General features: G+C 39.8%; 1 protein-coding gene across 1 annotated transcript in view; it reads left to right on the forward strand.

Annotated features, from left to right (window-relative positions):
- LOC146323030 (bromodomain adjacent to zinc finger domain protein 2B-like) overlaps positions 1 to 15,228 on the forward strand; it is a 70,377-nt gene extending 55,149 nt beyond the window's left edge. The window contains exons 22-39 of the mRNA XM_084725218.1: positions 144 to 209; positions 368 to 508; positions 1,925 to 2,179; positions 3,071 to 3,294; positions 3,768 to 3,842; positions 3,968 to 4,202; positions 4,299 to 4,361; positions 4,446 to 4,590; positions 5,342 to 6,003; positions 6,264 to 6,552; positions 6,734 to 6,889; positions 7,885 to 8,039; positions 9,376 to 9,581; positions 10,223 to 10,358; positions 11,549 to 11,695; positions 11,802 to 12,091; positions 13,088 to 13,231; positions 14,004 to 15,228. Coding sequence (XP_084581344.1) covers positions 144 to 209; positions 368 to 508; positions 1,925 to 2,179; positions 3,071 to 3,294; positions 3,768 to 3,842; positions 3,968 to 4,202; positions 4,299 to 4,361; positions 4,446 to 4,590; positions 5,342 to 6,003; positions 6,264 to 6,552; positions 6,734 to 6,889; positions 7,885 to 8,039; positions 9,376 to 9,581; positions 10,223 to 10,358; positions 11,549 to 11,695; positions 11,802 to 12,091; positions 13,088 to 13,231; positions 14,004 to 14,151 — 3,537 coding nt within the window. The 3' untranslated portion in view covers positions 14,152 to 15,228. The remainder of the gene's footprint in view (positions 1 to 143; positions 210 to 367; positions 509 to 1,924; positions 2,180 to 3,070; positions 3,295 to 3,767; positions 3,843 to 3,967; positions 4,203 to 4,298; positions 4,362 to 4,445; positions 4,591 to 5,341; positions 6,004 to 6,263; positions 6,553 to 6,733; positions 6,890 to 7,884; positions 8,040 to 9,375; positions 9,582 to 10,222; positions 10,359 to 11,548; positions 11,696 to 11,801; positions 12,092 to 13,087; positions 13,232 to 14,003) is intronic.
- Positions 15,229 to 16,838: the final 1,610 nt, after the last annotated feature.

A 16,838-nucleotide genomic window follows, 5' to 3' on the forward strand; every position in this document is an offset into this window, starting at 1 on the left:
CATTGTGATGACTGTGACAAATGGTGATCTGTGTTTCTTCATCTGTCATGCGTGCCATTGAGTTCATACTGTGTACAGCACATATGAGCCATTTTTCTTTGAACTGTGAAAGGAATAGAAACTGTGTGTCTGTGTTCTGCAAGGAGAGGGAAAGACGCAGGCAGCACATGATGCTCATGAAGGCTGTGGAGGCCCGTAAGAAGGCAGAGGTGGGTAACACTTGATCTGTTTCTGATCATTCACGCTCCTTGTGCTTACTTTAGCTTAATAATTTCATGTGAGACTGCTGAAGTCTCTAGCGGTGTGACATGATCATACAACAGTCTGCAGTGGTGTCAATAATACTTTCTGTTTCTCTTGGCCATAGGAGAAGGAACGTGTGAAGAAAGAGAAGAAGGATGAGAAACGGTTAAACAAGGAGAGGAAACTGGAGCTCAGAAGACTGGAACTGGAAAAAGCGAGGGAGCTGAAGAAGCCAAATGAAGACATGTGTTTAGCAGATCAGAAGGTATTCACACAGTGTAGAGCTGCTGGCAGATGATAATGAGAGTCCAACTATGTCACCGTGGATAGTCTCCATCTGTGGAGTAGATGTGTGTGGAAAGACTGGATTTTCCACCAGCTCAGGGATTTTTTCAATCAGTGTAATCACTGTAGGAGCTATAGGCATGAAGATTAAAAATGCTTTTGACAAATTTATGGTTTCATTGTTTCACTATCAGATCTACCAAAATAGATGTGTAATATCATTGAAAGCATCTGGAATTGATTAAAAAGAAAGCAGGTGTAGGTCAAAATACTGCCACCAAGTGGCTATTGATGCTATAACACAAACCACAGTATTACTGATCACCCACATTTAATCAAAGAATTCGGTGCCTTAGTCATAACAGAAGTTCATAGACAACTTATTAAAAAACAAGTAACACCAGAAAAGTGAGAAACACTGGAAAATGTATATAACTCAGCCTTAAAATAATTTTAAACACTTATTTCGCCCAGTTCCTGGAAGTTATAATAATGTTTTTTGGACTGTCTTACAATATTATATTTATTTTTTTATTTAGTTATTTGTATAGCACCTAACAAAAAAGGTGATTCAGAGTGAACAGAAAGACATTAGTAAACCATATAAAAGAAACACACACTTGAATATGAATTTAAAAAAGAGTAAAACAATAAACTGAAAGAATAAAGCTAAAATAGAATAACACAAATAGGCTGAAAGTACCTCAGTACCATGTAGCTTAACTGAGGGGCTCCCAAATGTTTACAAGCCAGCATCCCCCAAATAGCATTAGCTTTTGGAAGACGTCTTTAAAAACCCAAAGTCTTTGAGAGGTTCTTGAAGCAGAGAAATGTTCAGTCTCAGTGGATCAGTCATAGCAGTAAATCCAAACTTTATATATGCTACATCATACTTGTGAGTTTTACTTGGCCAGGAGTTCTTCTGATTTTTTGCAGCTGAGTTTTTGTCAGCTTGGCTGTTAGTATGTTTGTCAGGTTTTCTCAAAAGCTTGTCAGTTTTTTTGAGTTTGCACTAAATTTCAGCAGTGCAGTTTTGCGGCTGGTGGCAGGTGGCAGTTCAGGCAAACACTGACAGCTTATATCATGATGAATAATGTTTTGACTGGCAGGCAATTAGAAGAATGAGCAGGATAAACAATATTTTGATATGTTATGTATTATTTTAAATAATGTTTTAGAATAATTCACATAATGTTAATTTACTTTCATTTTTTAAAATATATTTTTAGCATTTTGCTGAGCCCTCCTGGGATCTCCTGGAAGCCCTTTGAAAATTATTAGTTTATTTATTTTGTAAATCCTGTAAGGCTGGTGTAGTAATTATCTTAGATACATTTTTTTGACAGACAATAAATATAATTCAATATATTTTAATCTTTTTTCTATTTCTCCTCAGCCCCTTCCAGAGTTGTCTCAGATCCCTGGTCTGGTCTTGCCAGGAAGCACCTTCTCTGACTGCCTGATGGTGCTGCAGTTTCTACACAGCTTTGGGAAGGTCCTGAGGTTAGACATGGACCCACACATGCTTAACCTGAGTGACCTTCAAGAGGGGTTGCTCAACATCGGGGACAGTATGGGCAAGGTTCAGGACCTGCTGGTGAGCCTACTGTCTGCAGCTGTGTGTGATCCTGGTATACCTGCAGGTCATAAGGTGAGAATCTGTCAGAGCATTTTAGAAGTTGTAGGATCATTTTAAAGTGTATGTGCACACATGCATACAAAAACAAGCACACACCTGCTACTGTGCACTCATAAAATGTATTGATTCAGATGTAACTGTTGTACAAATATCACTTTCACTGCTTGTGTGACTAATGCAGCAGTAGTTTGTGTTATTTAAGATAATTAAGAAAGAACGTAAAGCTGTGACAGTATCGGATAATACACAAAAGGAAATCTTAACATTAATATGTCATTTTATATTATATTACATATCAAGAGGCTGTCTCAGGCTCTGTGTACACTTAGTGAGATGTACATACAAGAGATAACAACACTGTCAATGAAAACATCAAGCATGTCTCACAGTCATCCGCACATCCTGTATGTATCCAGACTCATCCCTGCGGTCACATAAGCACTTAATGTTGCTTACTTTACCTAAGAAATGGATAATTGCACAGTGTAAATTTTACTGTTTAAGATGGCTGTAGAAGCAGCACCACACTGCAGCAGCAGAGCTAAGCTGTAGTGACACTCCCCTGCAGACATGTAGACATCAGAAAGAGCAGATTCTCTGTGTCTCCAGTGTTTCTTTGCAGAGTCTGACAGCAGCTGCCCATGGTTGCTTAGCTCAGACTACTAGCTCTAACTGCTACAAGGAGTAGTGATCAGTCTCTCTGGTTGCTGGCCTAACCACGTCCCCTACAGTGGTTGTCCTGTGCACCCTCAATATGTCCCCTTCTAAACATTTTGTCCTCTTTTTAGCATTTTTCAAAATTATGCAGTTGGTGGATTTAGGCTTAGACCTGGGGTGCAGTTACACTTGAAACATTTGTTTGGCTAACACTGTGACTGAACTCCTTTTTTGAAACATTCTCAGAATAAGACTGCTTTGGGGGACCACCTGACTAATGTGAGGATCAACCGAGACAATGTGTCTGAGATCCTGCAGATCTACATGAAGGCTCACTGTGAGCAGACAGAGCTGGATGCTCTGGCCCTCAGCCTCAGGACCAAGGCTTTTCAGGCACACAGCCCATCACAGAAGGCCTCCATGCTGGCATTCCTGGTCAATGAGCTCTGCTGCAGTAAGGCTGTGATCAGGTGAGGGTCCTGCTCCTTCTAACACTCATTTTGTCTTTTATTGTGTTATTTAACAAATAAAGCAGAATGTTAATAGACTGGTCATAAGGCTTTTATACACTGGCGCTAAGGAAGTCAATGTTAACCTGCAAAAATAATTCAGTGCACTGTATAAACAAGTGTTCCTTATGTGCCTGAAACAAACAAGTCAATCTCTGTGCCTGAGAGTGGGAAGTGTTGGCTTGTTTTATTCATGGAGGCTTCAATTTTAATGGAATAACAGAAGTATCAAAAGGAATACGACAAACCATGGTCTGATGGACAGTTTCACAAGGTTGCATCAAACTGCGAGTCATCAATTTTTCATTAGTCCTGGAAACACATTGAAACACATCTGGTGCACATTGCAGAGTGGTGCACACCCATCATGCCCTTTTTTGTTGGACAAAAAGGTCAAAGAAACATGTGTTTCAATACTTTCTGATAATTTGCAGTGAGATCGACAAAAATATAGACCACATGACCAACCTGAGGAAGGACAAGTGGGTTGTCGAGGGAAAGCTTCGCAAGTGAGTATAAGCATAATTTCAACCGTTAGTGGAAGATACTGTGCTTACACTGGACATTTTGTAGTGAACAAGATGCTGAAACAGTATGTTTTCTCCAAGCTGACTATCCATTTTTGTCTTCAAAGACTTAGGAGCGTCCATGCCAAAAAGACAGGAAAGAGGGACAACAGTGTGGGGGGAGAGGACAGCCACACCTTTGTCCTTCCCGCTGCCAGAAACAAATGCAAGAGGAAAGAAGGGGACAGTGAGGAGGAAGAGGATGACGATGACGACAGTGAAGACCAAGGAGACGAGGACGATGAGGAGGAAGAAGAATCTTTGGGAAAGAAGGGGAAGAAAGCAGAGATATGTGAAGAGGAGGTCAGTGACAGCAGGAGCCAGTGGCTAAATCAGTGTTTGTTAAAGTAAATGTCAGCCAGTCCACTGGCCTCACACTAATGAGATCTTTTCATCTAGGATGACAGTGTACACTCTGCCAGCATGGAGGAGCTGGAGAAACAAATAGAAAAAACATACAAGGTAAATTAAACCCTATGAGATACATTTTTTTTCGCAGCATGAGCTCATCATTGAATTTAATAGCTGTACTTTCTGTCTCTATAGCAACAGAGTCAGATCAGACAGAAGTTATTTGACTCATCTCAGTCACTGCGCTCCATGACGATCGGACAGGACCGCTACAAGAGACGTTACTGGGTGCTTCCGCAGTGTGGCGGCATGTTTGTGGAAGGCATGGAGAGCGGTGAAGGTACAAACCAGAACTGACAGCTCAGACTTTATTGGGTTTAAATTCTGGTAGAATTCACAATCTATATGAAAATCTTCTGGCTGCTTTTTTTTTTACAACTCAGCTCCATCTTTTTCGACATAGAACTTTATTCAGACATCAAAATGTGCAGCTCAATTGAGAACATATTTGTCAACCCTCCCAGCTTCCCCAGGAGACTCCTGTTTTTCTTTTTCTTTTTCCTGGTTTCCTCCTGGGATCACAATTCTCTCATATTTACCCCAATTTAGACCCCAGAAATAGTGAAGCAAATATTAGATGTTCTGGAAAGAAGAATTCTTGTTTCTTAAGGAAAGTTTTAACAGAAGTGGGTATGCATTTATTAAAATCTGCCACATTTTCTCTCAGTGGCAGGGGGGAAAATGAGAATTAAAAGTAAGTATTTTTGAGATCTCAAGATTGGCAAGTATAGTTGGGAATAGTGTGCTATCAATTCTCTCATTCATATGTTTCATACTTTCCAAAATATTCCAGGTTTTCTGAGAAAGTTTCCCTGTTAAAATGAATGGACCGAATTTAAAGCTTCAGCTCTTATCTACCCATTCATTCTTTCAGCCAGAAACTCCATTCAAAATGTAAAACATTTACCCTTTCTCACATCTCAGTTCACTTTCTCACATGTTCCCAGTTCACCTTGTCCTTGTTCACCATGCATAGAATGGAAATTTGAGCCATTTGCCTGAGCTGACGTTACCTTTTCATGCTTACTCAGGTTATGAGGAGGTGGAGAAAGAGAAGAAAAGACAGAGGATTGCTCAGGTGATCAGCGTAAAAGAAGAGCAGCCAGAAGAGAGTAAGAAGTCAGTGGTCTCCAGCCCAGCACAGAGCACAGACGGTGACACAGCCACACCAGAGAGCCAGCAGGACAAAGACAGTCTCAATCTCTTCCTCCAAAAACCCGGCTCCTTCTCTAAGCTCAGCAAACTCCTTGAAGTGGCCAAAATGGCTCAAGATCCAGACATCAATTCTCACAACAGTCCTTCTGCTAAAGTCCCTTCTGCTGCATCTTATCCCTCATATCCCACCCTTCAGACAGCCACTTCTCATCAGGGACTGATGGATAAAATGGATGCTTCAGCGCCATCTCTGCTCAAAAGCAGCCCGTGGATAACCTGCAGCCCTCAGTCTATCCATCATGACGACCAGCTCTCCAAGTTACTGACGGAAAAGAGCAACCAGTGGTTTAGCCTCTTTCCTCGCTCTCCTTGCGACGAGTCCTCGGTCACCTCTGGCTCCAGCCCTCCGGCCTCCTCCTCCTCCCCTCTGCAGACCATCAGCACTAAATCCCCCTCCTCCCTCTCCCCTAATCCGCCAGCTCCAGCCAGCTCCAACACTCCTGCTGGGATCAATAACATGCAGTCGTCTGTCCTTCAGGTCGGTGGATAACAATAATGCTATCTTCCATCTCTGTCACAATTATTTCAGATCACGCTGTGCTTCTGTCAGAACACTGACATGTGTTATTCCACACTACATGATGTTACAAACGCCTGTTAAACTCTTAGCATGGTTGCAGGGTAGCTGTGTTTGAAAAGTTGGACCCTTTTAACCGCTGCTACTGTGTCGCATTATACATTATGCATGTGGTAGTGAAATAAAATGTTTTTTTAAAGTGTGCGTATTTTCCCTCTCAGCAAGTAAAGTCTGGCATTCATCAGAGCAGACTGACACTGTGTGACATGTCCAGCACAGCCACAAGTCCAAGCCTGTCCTTCTCTGGTACTTCTCTACCCTCTGTGCTGGATCTGGCCTCCCAGCATGCAGAGAGTAATGGAAACAAGGTCCTCTTTCTGGCAAATAACAACTCTGTCAACAAGAGCGAGACCCCAGAGCCCCTGAGTGACAAGACCACTTGTGCCTCATTCCCTGCTGCGGAGGTGGCCAAGACCCAGGACTACCCTAGTCCTCAGCCTATCCCTGAGGGTAAGAATGGCTCGGCGCCATTACGCACAAATGAAATATGCCACGCTAAAGACACTCACTGCCCAGACAGCAGTGGAATACATGCTGTGATGCCTGTAGGTCAGTTATACAATGCCCCAGTGTTGGTAAAAATTAAAAATGTGACAATAGTTTTTAAATGTGTCCATGTGTGTGTTGGCAGAGATGCTGTGTGGCTGGTGGAGAGTGTCAGACATGGAGGAACTGCACCGTCTGGTCAAGGCCCTCCATAGCCGAGGCATCAGAGAGAAGGTTCTGCAGAAACAGATCCAAAAACATATGGAGTACATGACCCAGCTCTGCACCAACTCCAACGATGGTTGGTTCACATCCGCTTTGCTCTCTTTAAGTCAACAAACATGCAGTGATATCAAAGAATTGTTATATGAGCTTTAGTCTTGTGGCATTTGGTCACACTTAAATTAAATAGAAAGAGAGTGGGCCCCATGCAAGAAAATTTTCATATTCTTTTCTCAAATTTCTGCTTTTTTCGTACGAGAGCTTGTATGAACATGCCACATCAGCTTCAGCAATCACTCCTAACCACAGATAATTGTGTAAATGAATTGCCTGTGTGTATTTGAGTGCACATGTATGAAACTTGTAAATTTGCATAGTTAATGCCCTAGTAACACCATGTAAGGCTATGATTCCTGTCCATATGTCAGGAAGGGTTCATTCATGAAAACGACACCAAAGAATAAAAAGGAGAACTTATAAAGTTCTGAGATTGAAGTCCTGCTTTCAGAAATCCATAAATGAAAATATAATTTAACAGTGTCAGCAGTGAAGTTCAGGGACCTGCTAAAGCGAGAGAGAAATGGTTTGATATTAAAATGGCTTTTAAAAAAAAACCTTGCTACAGCGTGCTGATCAATGACTGCAAGCTTAGAAGGGAGTTACAGGGAAGTCTGTATCACAGACATGGACGAAAAATACATGTCACAATAGTTAAAGATGATGTTGCAACGGAGGATGTTGTCCTGGACAGTGACTTGACAGAATTGAATCAGGATATAATTAGGCTAAGTGCAGAAATTTACAATTAATCATTAATTATTGTTAATTTAGAATACAGAGTCAAACAGGATGTTAACATAACGAAGTGAAATTTATGATTTTCAGACTCAAAGTTGCTACAAAGCGATGAAATATACAATCATCAGTGAAGAAGTTTGGTTTGGATAACAGCAGACTAGAGTACCTGAAATAAAATTCAAAATATAAGAAAATTGCTGGATGCAACATCAGAAAGAGCAGTTTTTTCAGTAGACAGTAGTTTACTGTAACTTTTGTATCTATCTGTGGTGGCAGCAATTGATGTGGCTGAGCTGGAGAAGCAGGAGGAGAGTGAGGAGACGGTGATGAATTGGTGCATTGAGGAGCAGGCCATGGAGGTGGACATCAGCTTGCTGCAACAGGTCGAGGATCTGGAGAGGAAAGTCATCTCTGCCGGACTACAGGTCAAGGTACAGACAAACCGCTGTACTATTCTCACCTTTATAATTTTTCAACCTGTACCCTATTTTTCCATGTTTTCTCACAAAACTAATTCCTCTGAGCAACCGCACACTGTCAAAGTAAGTCCCAAAAGTTTTTTTTTTGCCACTGACAGGCTCACATTGTTATTCTAAGCATCTGGCAACATTATGGAAAGGATCACTACAGTGATGGACCTTTCTTTGAAAAGTAAGATGCATTTTGTTTGAAGAAACAGCTCTTTTATTGCTCTCGCCAAACTAACCAGACTTGCTTTGCAAAAGATTTTATTTCAACCAAATACTAGAGCTGGTGATTGTTGGGACAGTGGAAAGACGAGCCAAGACGTGTTTTATTTTGTTTCTGTTGTGTTTGAAAGAAGATCAGGATGATGTTAAAATTAAATTTTAGCAAAGGGAGTCTGGTTCGTTTGGGGAGAGCAATAAAGCAGCTGTTTCTGGTTAAAAAAAATGAATCTTATTCTTTAACAAAAATTTATGTCTCTGTAGGGATCCCTTCCATAATCTTGGCCAACAGTCTTGTCCAATACTCACCAGATGCACACTGCAGGTATAAATCTGCCATTGGTTGCTGGTGCTTGTTTAAAGTGCTATTGCAGCATCTGCAGTCTACATTTTCAAAGTCCCTGGGAAACAAAAACAACCTCCGAGCTGCAACCTACATGCTGAAAACAAATTAGTGCAAATTAGTGCCTGGGACGCTACGAACGTAAACAAGCTAACAGCTATTACCTTTTCTTTTGCAGTGACATAGCAATTTAAATGCAAGAGTTCACCCCCCGACGTGCAAATGTTCCCCCTCAACACTTTTTCAGAGCAGCATCATCATTGCATCCTGTGCTTGGCTCCACCCAAGACGTTGGTGTTTGGTCTAAAGAGATGCAAAGAAGGCAGGGCGTTTTTTCCCCCATATAGCAGAGTATCGACATGTGGAGCCAGATCTTTCTCCGGTGCTGAGCACTGTGGACAGAGGTCTGGCTATATCAGAATACTGAGTGGCCAAAACAAGCGTTTTTGGTGGACTTATGGTGGTGCTCGGTTGCCTGGAGGGATTACGTTGTAGCTCAGTTTCACTTCTGTCATCTGCATCACTCCCTCAATACTGGACCAATCTCAAAAATTGATGTCCCCATTAGTCACTTACTGCAGACACAAAAACATTGGAAAATAGTGTTCAGGTTGAAAAATACCAAAGTTATCCTTTAATTTATAAATATATGCTTTAGATAGGTTCTTGTGTCCTCACTTTGTCTCTTGTTATCAAATGTTGTGATTCAGTCACCATGTGTCCCGATGTCTCCGTCAGGGCTGGATACATCCTGAGCCCCAGTCAGAGAGGGAGGATCTGGTCTATCACGAGCACAAGCTCTTCTCTTCCTCTGCTCCAAAGAAGACGGGACAGAGAGAAAGCAGCCAGGAGGAACTGCCTGGCGCCATGGTGCGGCAGCTGAACAATCCCCTCGATATAGCTGTCATCAGGCTGGGAGAACTGGAGAGGAACATCGAGCGAAGGTACCTAAAGAGACGCTTAAGTACAACCTCTCTGATCAGAGTAGATAATGTCACTGTACCTGCTCCTCCACCATCTTCTAATACTGATGGTGAAGATTCATCCCACATTCATTCTGGAGTTTTTTAATCTCACAGGTTGCTGCTTAAAGTTGAGATGAAATTAAACTTTTTATCCCACATCGTGGGCCATGTTGTGCACATCCTCAACAGTATTATGCCAAAAGAATACATACAAAACTCCTTTTCTTTGTATTCTTACCTTCTTCCAATCTTTCAACCAGTAATGATATCCACCCATTTATCAATATTCAACTTTTGCACAGAGCCAAGATTCATTAGTTACCGAGCAACATGGTACTTAGGGTTATGACACACTCACTTTTAAACGTTCAAATTTCTCACATTATGTCCTGCCTGCCTATCCTGTTTCAATAGGCTATACGTCATGATACAGAAGCTAAATAATCATGAAATGCAGTTTCATCGGGACTTTAAACACGTGTCTCCTCAGTTAAACATAGTTTCCCCCTTTACTTATTTTTTAATGTTGTTTGATAATGGCTGATTCAGTCAGTGTGATCATGTTACAGAGTGTATATGTGATTACTTATACTGCAGTCTAACTTTCTGTGACCTCAAAGCAGTGAGGAGGAGGTGGCTCCGGGGATGAGGTTGTGGCGAAAAGCCCTCGGTGAAGTCCGCAGCTCGGCTCAGCTGTCACTCTGCCTCCAGCAGCTGCAGAAATCCATTGCCTGGGAACGATCCATCATGAAAGTAGTTAGTGATCCCTAATTTCTCTCCCATTCTGTCTCCCACATGACAGATTTGTTTATGTAGTTTTACCATACATACACATAAACACCAATTTATGGCTCACACTAAAGTTGTCATCCTTAATGAATACCAGTTTTTTGGCTGCATGGCTTCTCATTCCATTTTGTAAAATCTAAAGGATAAACAATTAGTTTGTTGAAACTGTATGATCCTTTAAAATACACAAGCCTCTTGAAAAGAATCAAGGTTAACACAATAAATGTATACGGCTTGTGTTCCTTAAAGGGATAGTTAGGATTTTTTACTGCTGCGGACAGGGTCAGCAGCAAGCCCATTTAAAAATTCAATATCAGTTTAAGTGTAGGCCATATTTAGAATATTTTCCCTGCTTTGCGGTGCCACCAGACAGCCTCTTCTCCTGTTCTATTAGGGATTGAAGTTAATGCTTTTTCTAGGAAAGTGGATCAGAAGTGAACTTGCCTGATATCTATTTTTATTTGCCCCTTTGTTTGTATCGTGTAACTTTGGCATTTTAAAGGGTTAGTTTGGATTCATCAAACTCACACAATAACACAAACAAACTAACTGATTGAGGCAGCGGCAGACCTGAAACTCCAGTGTTCTGCAAAGTAAAATGACTGTTTTTGCCAAAGGAGTCTTGTTGCTTTGCAGAGAGTGGTACATGGCTTATGTAGTGGCTGTTTCCCATCAGAAAAGACTGTCTGACAACAAGGTAAAGCAGTGAAATCCAATTTTTTCTCACACTTAAAATGATATTGATTTTATTTAAGTGGCTAAATTAGATTTTGTTGCTGACCCTGTCCTGAGCAGTACATTTCTTAGTTTCCTACACCAGTACTCTCTGCCCCACCTCCAAACTGAGGGCCTGTGACTGCCACCTACTGTTGGTAATACACTGACTATAGATAAGTACCTCATACAACACCACTTAAAAAATCAGAACTGTCCCTTTAAATGGGGGGTTGTTAGGTAAAATGTGAAAAGAAAGGAAAGCTGTATCAGCAGCGTGAATTTACAATTCATCATTTCCAAGCAACAACCATATCAGATAATAGCACAGTAACATATTAGCTTGATTCAACTTGCCTGACTGCACAGAATCACATGAATCTAGTTTTCACAGTGATGTATTTCAGTTTGAACTCACAGCTACACTTATTTGGTGTTTCCAGCACTGCCAGCTCTGTGAAAAAGGGGATAATGAAGAACTGCTCTTACTCTGTGATGGCTGTGACAAAGGCTGCCACACATACTGTCATAAACCCAAGATCACTACAATACCTGATGGAGACTGGTTTTGTCCCACTTGTGTAGCGAAGGTACACCAGCAGAGCTAAGCAGCGTCACCCCATTCAATTAATTTGATTTGAATGTGATATGTTTTGTTTGTCTCTACACCAGTCTTTTGTGTGTTCTGTCATTCAGGAAAGTGGCCAGTCCCCCCGGAGCAGGAAGCAACAGAGCCGAACAGCTGGAGGAGGGAAGAAAGGCAGTGAGGTAAAACGAAATGGTAAGCCATCTGCGCTAGCAGAGCTCATCAAAGAGGAGGCTGCCAGCAGCACCAGCATGCCAAAGAAAGGTAACAAGGAGTTCAAGAAGAGGAAAAGAGACGACAGCCCGCCCTGCTCCCAGGCCAGGCATGACAGCCCTGTCTCCTGTGCGAAAAAAGCCAAAATGGCCAAAGACAACAACACCAATGGACTGGCAACGTGCCGGTATGTGTGAACACACACTCACTGCATGCATGGGACCTCCTAGCAGCATTTACTGTGTCTTTTCTCATTGTTAAACATCTGTTAATTCTTTGACAAGTGTCTGTGATACATCTAAAAGGCAATCATGCTTGGGCAATCTATGAGAATGAAAACATCCACTTCACCACATTATTTCATATCCACTGCTGCTTGCACTTGTTGCTCTTGATGAATTTATGACTTGTGAAGTTAGAATTAAAGGGGGGGATTCATGTGTTTGTTCCTGCTTTGCCTGTTCACAGTGATCTTTGTTGGATCTCCAGATCAATAAGGCAAAAATGTGAAGGTTTTTCCTTTGGAGTAAATCAACTCAGTGAGCTTCATGATACTTTTGAAGAAGCTGAATGACAATACATGTACAGTAATAATTTATCATGCAGCATGAACACAATAAGAAGGAAGTCAATTGCTAGATTTGCAGCAAAATGGTTAAAAGATATTTTGTTAAAATCGAATTTAGTAACATATATTTAGATCAAACAGTTATAGCACTGAATCATATGTTATAGCAAACTTGTCATGGAGTCAAAGGTCTTTTGCACAGCTGAGAACAGGAATCCTCCCTCTGGTCTGTAACGTTGGTCGATTTAAAAACATCCAAGAGGACAACAGCTGTGTGAATTAGGAGAAGTTGAGAATGAATCACATTTTCTTCAGTTTCTCCCTTATTATGATTAATTAAAAATACCTCTATTAAATGAAATGTCTATTCAAACTGACAATGACAGAATGGAATGGATCATTTTAATGCATATGAGTTTAGTACCTTTGTCTCTAAAACTTGAAATAAAACATCAGGATTGTTTATTTATTTAGTATTATTTGTAATAAATATTGCTACTCTGGGTTCTGGTCTGTTTTTCTTAATAATTGTGTCTTGTAAGCCTGTGGGGGCACATTATTTGTGCATGACACGATAATAAAATCAGATTAATCAATCAATCATGTCCTCTCCAGAGTGCTGCTGGCTGAGCTGGAGGCCCATCAGGACGCTTGGCCCTTCCTCACACCGGTCAACCACAAAGCTGTCCCTGGATACAGAAAGGTCATCAAGAAGCCCATGGACTTCTCCACCATCAGAGAAAAGCTCACCAACAACCAGTATGTTTATGTTGCTGTCACAGTCTTGCTGTTGTTGTTTGTGTTTGCTTTTTATTTCATTTGTGCATGTACTTCTGGTCTCGTGGCTACAAAACAAAAAGAACATACTATAACATATATATATATATATATATATATATATATATATATATATATATATATATATATATATATATATATATATATATATATGTATATATATATATATACATATGTATATATATATATATACATATGTATGTACAGTGAGAAGGTCATTGCATCAGGATTCACCCTGTAGGGAGTTTATTTTGCCATAATGACCTGTTTACTGTACGTTATCCAGCTTATTACGTGGTTACTTACCAAAAAATCAATAATTTATAATAATAATAATAATTTCCACACAGTTGCAGTGATCATTTTCTCCATCTATTATCAGATCCTGCCATGTCTGCATTTGTGGTTTGTATGTTCGACACTATTTATGTGTGGTTGCTTTCAATGCAGTAGTTCTGAAGACTCTTGCCAAGTATTTGTCTTGTTCTGCTCATGGACTCATACTGCAAAGATATAACATCCAGTGGGAAATTTACTTTCAGTATTATCTTAACTTTATTTTGTATTGTTTCCCAGCATGATGTTAATACTGGGACCGGCCATTATATATGAGAAATGTTGGCATAGTGTTGGCTTTTAGATGTGCTTTTCATGTGGATTTGCCATAAGATTTCCAGTTCAGACTTCCATGCTGCATAGACATTAGAATTAAAACCTTTTCTAATAATTACAGGTACTCAAGTTTGGAAACTTTCATCGTTGATGTGAACCTGGTTTTCGAGAACTGTGAAAGATTTAATGAAGACGATTCTGAAATCGGACGTGCTGGCCACAGCATGAGGAGCTTTTTTGACAAACGATGGACTGAACTGCAGAAATAATGAATAAGAAAAAAATCCAGTGCAGATTGTCTGCATTACTCTTTACATATCGAACTTCATCTGTAGTGTTGGAGGCGTTCTTTTCGCCCGTGTCACTAAATCAATACACAGTTACTACAACACTGATGTGCAATGTGAAAGGAGAGAATCCTCCTGCTGGAAAAAGACACTTCGTGGATTCAAATCTTAAAGTGCAATACTGTTTTCTTTATTGAAATGCACTGACTCTTGGACTTTGGGAAACAAAGATTTCCACTGTAGATAGACCATTGGCTTTTTTATCATCAGTGCTTTATCTCAGTGTATGTGTGTATTTATTTTACACCTTATTTATGTTACAGTCAGTCTTTTGTAAGAAAAAGCAGGAAATGGCGCACAGCTTTAAAAAAAAAATAATTAACAATTGTTTTATGAACAAGCCAATCAAAAAAATTGTTTACAGCTTTTTGACTATAGGGTGCCAGCAGTACTACTGTTCATCTGTTAATTGTGTGAAATACAAGGAGGTATCATTGTCACTATTTACAAGTGTTATTTCTAACATGTATAGAGTGTACAGCACACAAAATATTGTTAATGCATAAGGATGATTGTAGCACTTCATACGTCTGATACTGTACTTCGCCTGTGCTGAATATCAACTCCAAACACTGTGGTCTCCTCAGTATTGTAGTGCCTGACCTCTGACCTCTAAACAGTGTATGGAGGAGTGTGGTTTTTTTTTTTGTATTTTCAGTGTGTGTACTGCACAATATACTGTAGGAAACCCTTACAAACTCTTTAGAGCTTTTCCTCTGATGTGGTGCATATCGTGTGTTTCATCTCCAAGCATTTCCTTCAGCCAGTCTCGTCAGACATCCTGCGGACAGACGTGAAAAAAAAAACCTGCACTGGGCTTTGATCCAGCTGGGAGTTGGACAGTGTCACGGTCCAGCGGAGGCGTCTCGAGACAGCTGAAGTCAGAAGTACCTGTATTTTATTATGAATATTGTGAAATGAGTAGCGACTTTTGTGGGAATCTTATTTTTAAATAGTGGGTGTGTGGCACAGATAAAATAAACCTGTTTTTCAAAATAAGACGGTTAGACTCTCAGTATCTCCCTTATGTTAAGTTCTGAGTAAGTTAAACTGCTCACAATGAGGCTGTGGATTATCTTTAGTAACCTGGTCATGATATGATTTCTGGACACTGCTGTTGTTTTTTGTTTTTTTTTCACTTTGCACACCTCAAGCTGTGTGCCATCTAGTTCCAGTTTATTCGAGAGCGGGCAGACCTCTTGCCAGCATATATCTCCAAAACTACATAGCACTACAGGCCAGAGGAAATATGTGTTTTCTTTATTTAGAGGTGTACTGTCCCTTTAAGTAAAATGGTCTGAGAAATATTTTTCTGCTTTATACTTTTACTCCATCTGTAAGGGAACTATTATACAGTACTTTACTCCACTACAGTAATTTTCACAGTTATGAGGTACTTTTGAGATTTAACTTTACATATGAAACACGATCAAGAAATAAAACATGAAGCATCGTCACAGATGTAACTAGCCAACAGAGGAGAGTAGGTAACATGAGGTTCAACTCGACCAACTACAACACTAAATGCTACTATAACCAGGGATGAAAGTAATGAATTACAACTATACTTTTATTAGTATCTTATAATCTGTCTAATCACAAACAGGCCAATGAAAAACCCTTCGGCTGAATGCCTGCTATTGATAATGCAATATACATTAAGAGTTAATTTTTAACTCAAGTATTTTGTTTCACTTGCAGTTGAGTAATGTTTATTACAGTAACAGTATTTCTACTTGAAAACAGATTTTCAGCACTCTCTCCTGATGATAACTCAATAATATAAATATGACTAGGGCCCGACTGATACAGGAGTTTTGCTGCTAATATAGATACCAATATTATTCCAATAGATATATTGGCAGATACTTTATATAGTATATAGAATTTATACAAGAATGCACATTTTTTGCAATGATCCTCAAATGTAGCAATCAAACACAAAGATATGTAATGGAGAAAGAATATTTCACAGTTTATCAGTAAACTTTGTTGTCCAAAATGATGTCAAGTCACTGAAACACTTAACTTTACCCAGATTTTTCTTTTAGTTATACTGTAAATAAAAATAACACAAATATATGTATGTGTTAAACTTGAATTAAGAAAAATGATCAAAGTTTTAAAAATGGGGTGCATGTCAGACAACATATGCTGATACTGATGTAGAGCAGATAATATCAGTGAACTGATATATCAGTCGGGCTGTAAATGTAACACTGAATTATGAGCACTTTTACTTTTCATACTACATATTTTATAATGTTATTATTTTAGAGGCATTTATAGTAAAACAATTAAATCACTTTAAGGAAATACATTTAAATTGTTCCATTTGTTCAATTTAAAAACACTTACTTTAAAACTTACTTTAATAAAAAATGTACAAAACTCGACTCTGAACATTGTATAACTGACATGAAGTCAGCAGCGTCACATGACAGATAACAGCTGTGTCAGATTAACTGACTTTATAGCTGAACTGGAGGAGGAAGTGCTTCAAACTGTCCGGGACACATCTGGAGCAACAGGCTGTGTTCAGGTTTGTAGCTTTTATTTATGTTTAACCAGATGTTTGACAGCTGAGCCTCCTTACAGGTGTTTGTTAC

The sequence above is a fragment of the Lutjanus erythropterus genome, chromosome 8 (assembly GCF_056507025.1).
Source record: "Lutjanus erythropterus isolate fLutEry1 chromosome 8, fLutEry1.hap2, whole genome shotgun sequence".
NCBI classification, from domain to species: domain Eukaryota; kingdom Metazoa; phylum Chordata; class Actinopteri; order Lutjaniformes; family Lutjanidae; genus Lutjanus; species Lutjanus erythropterus.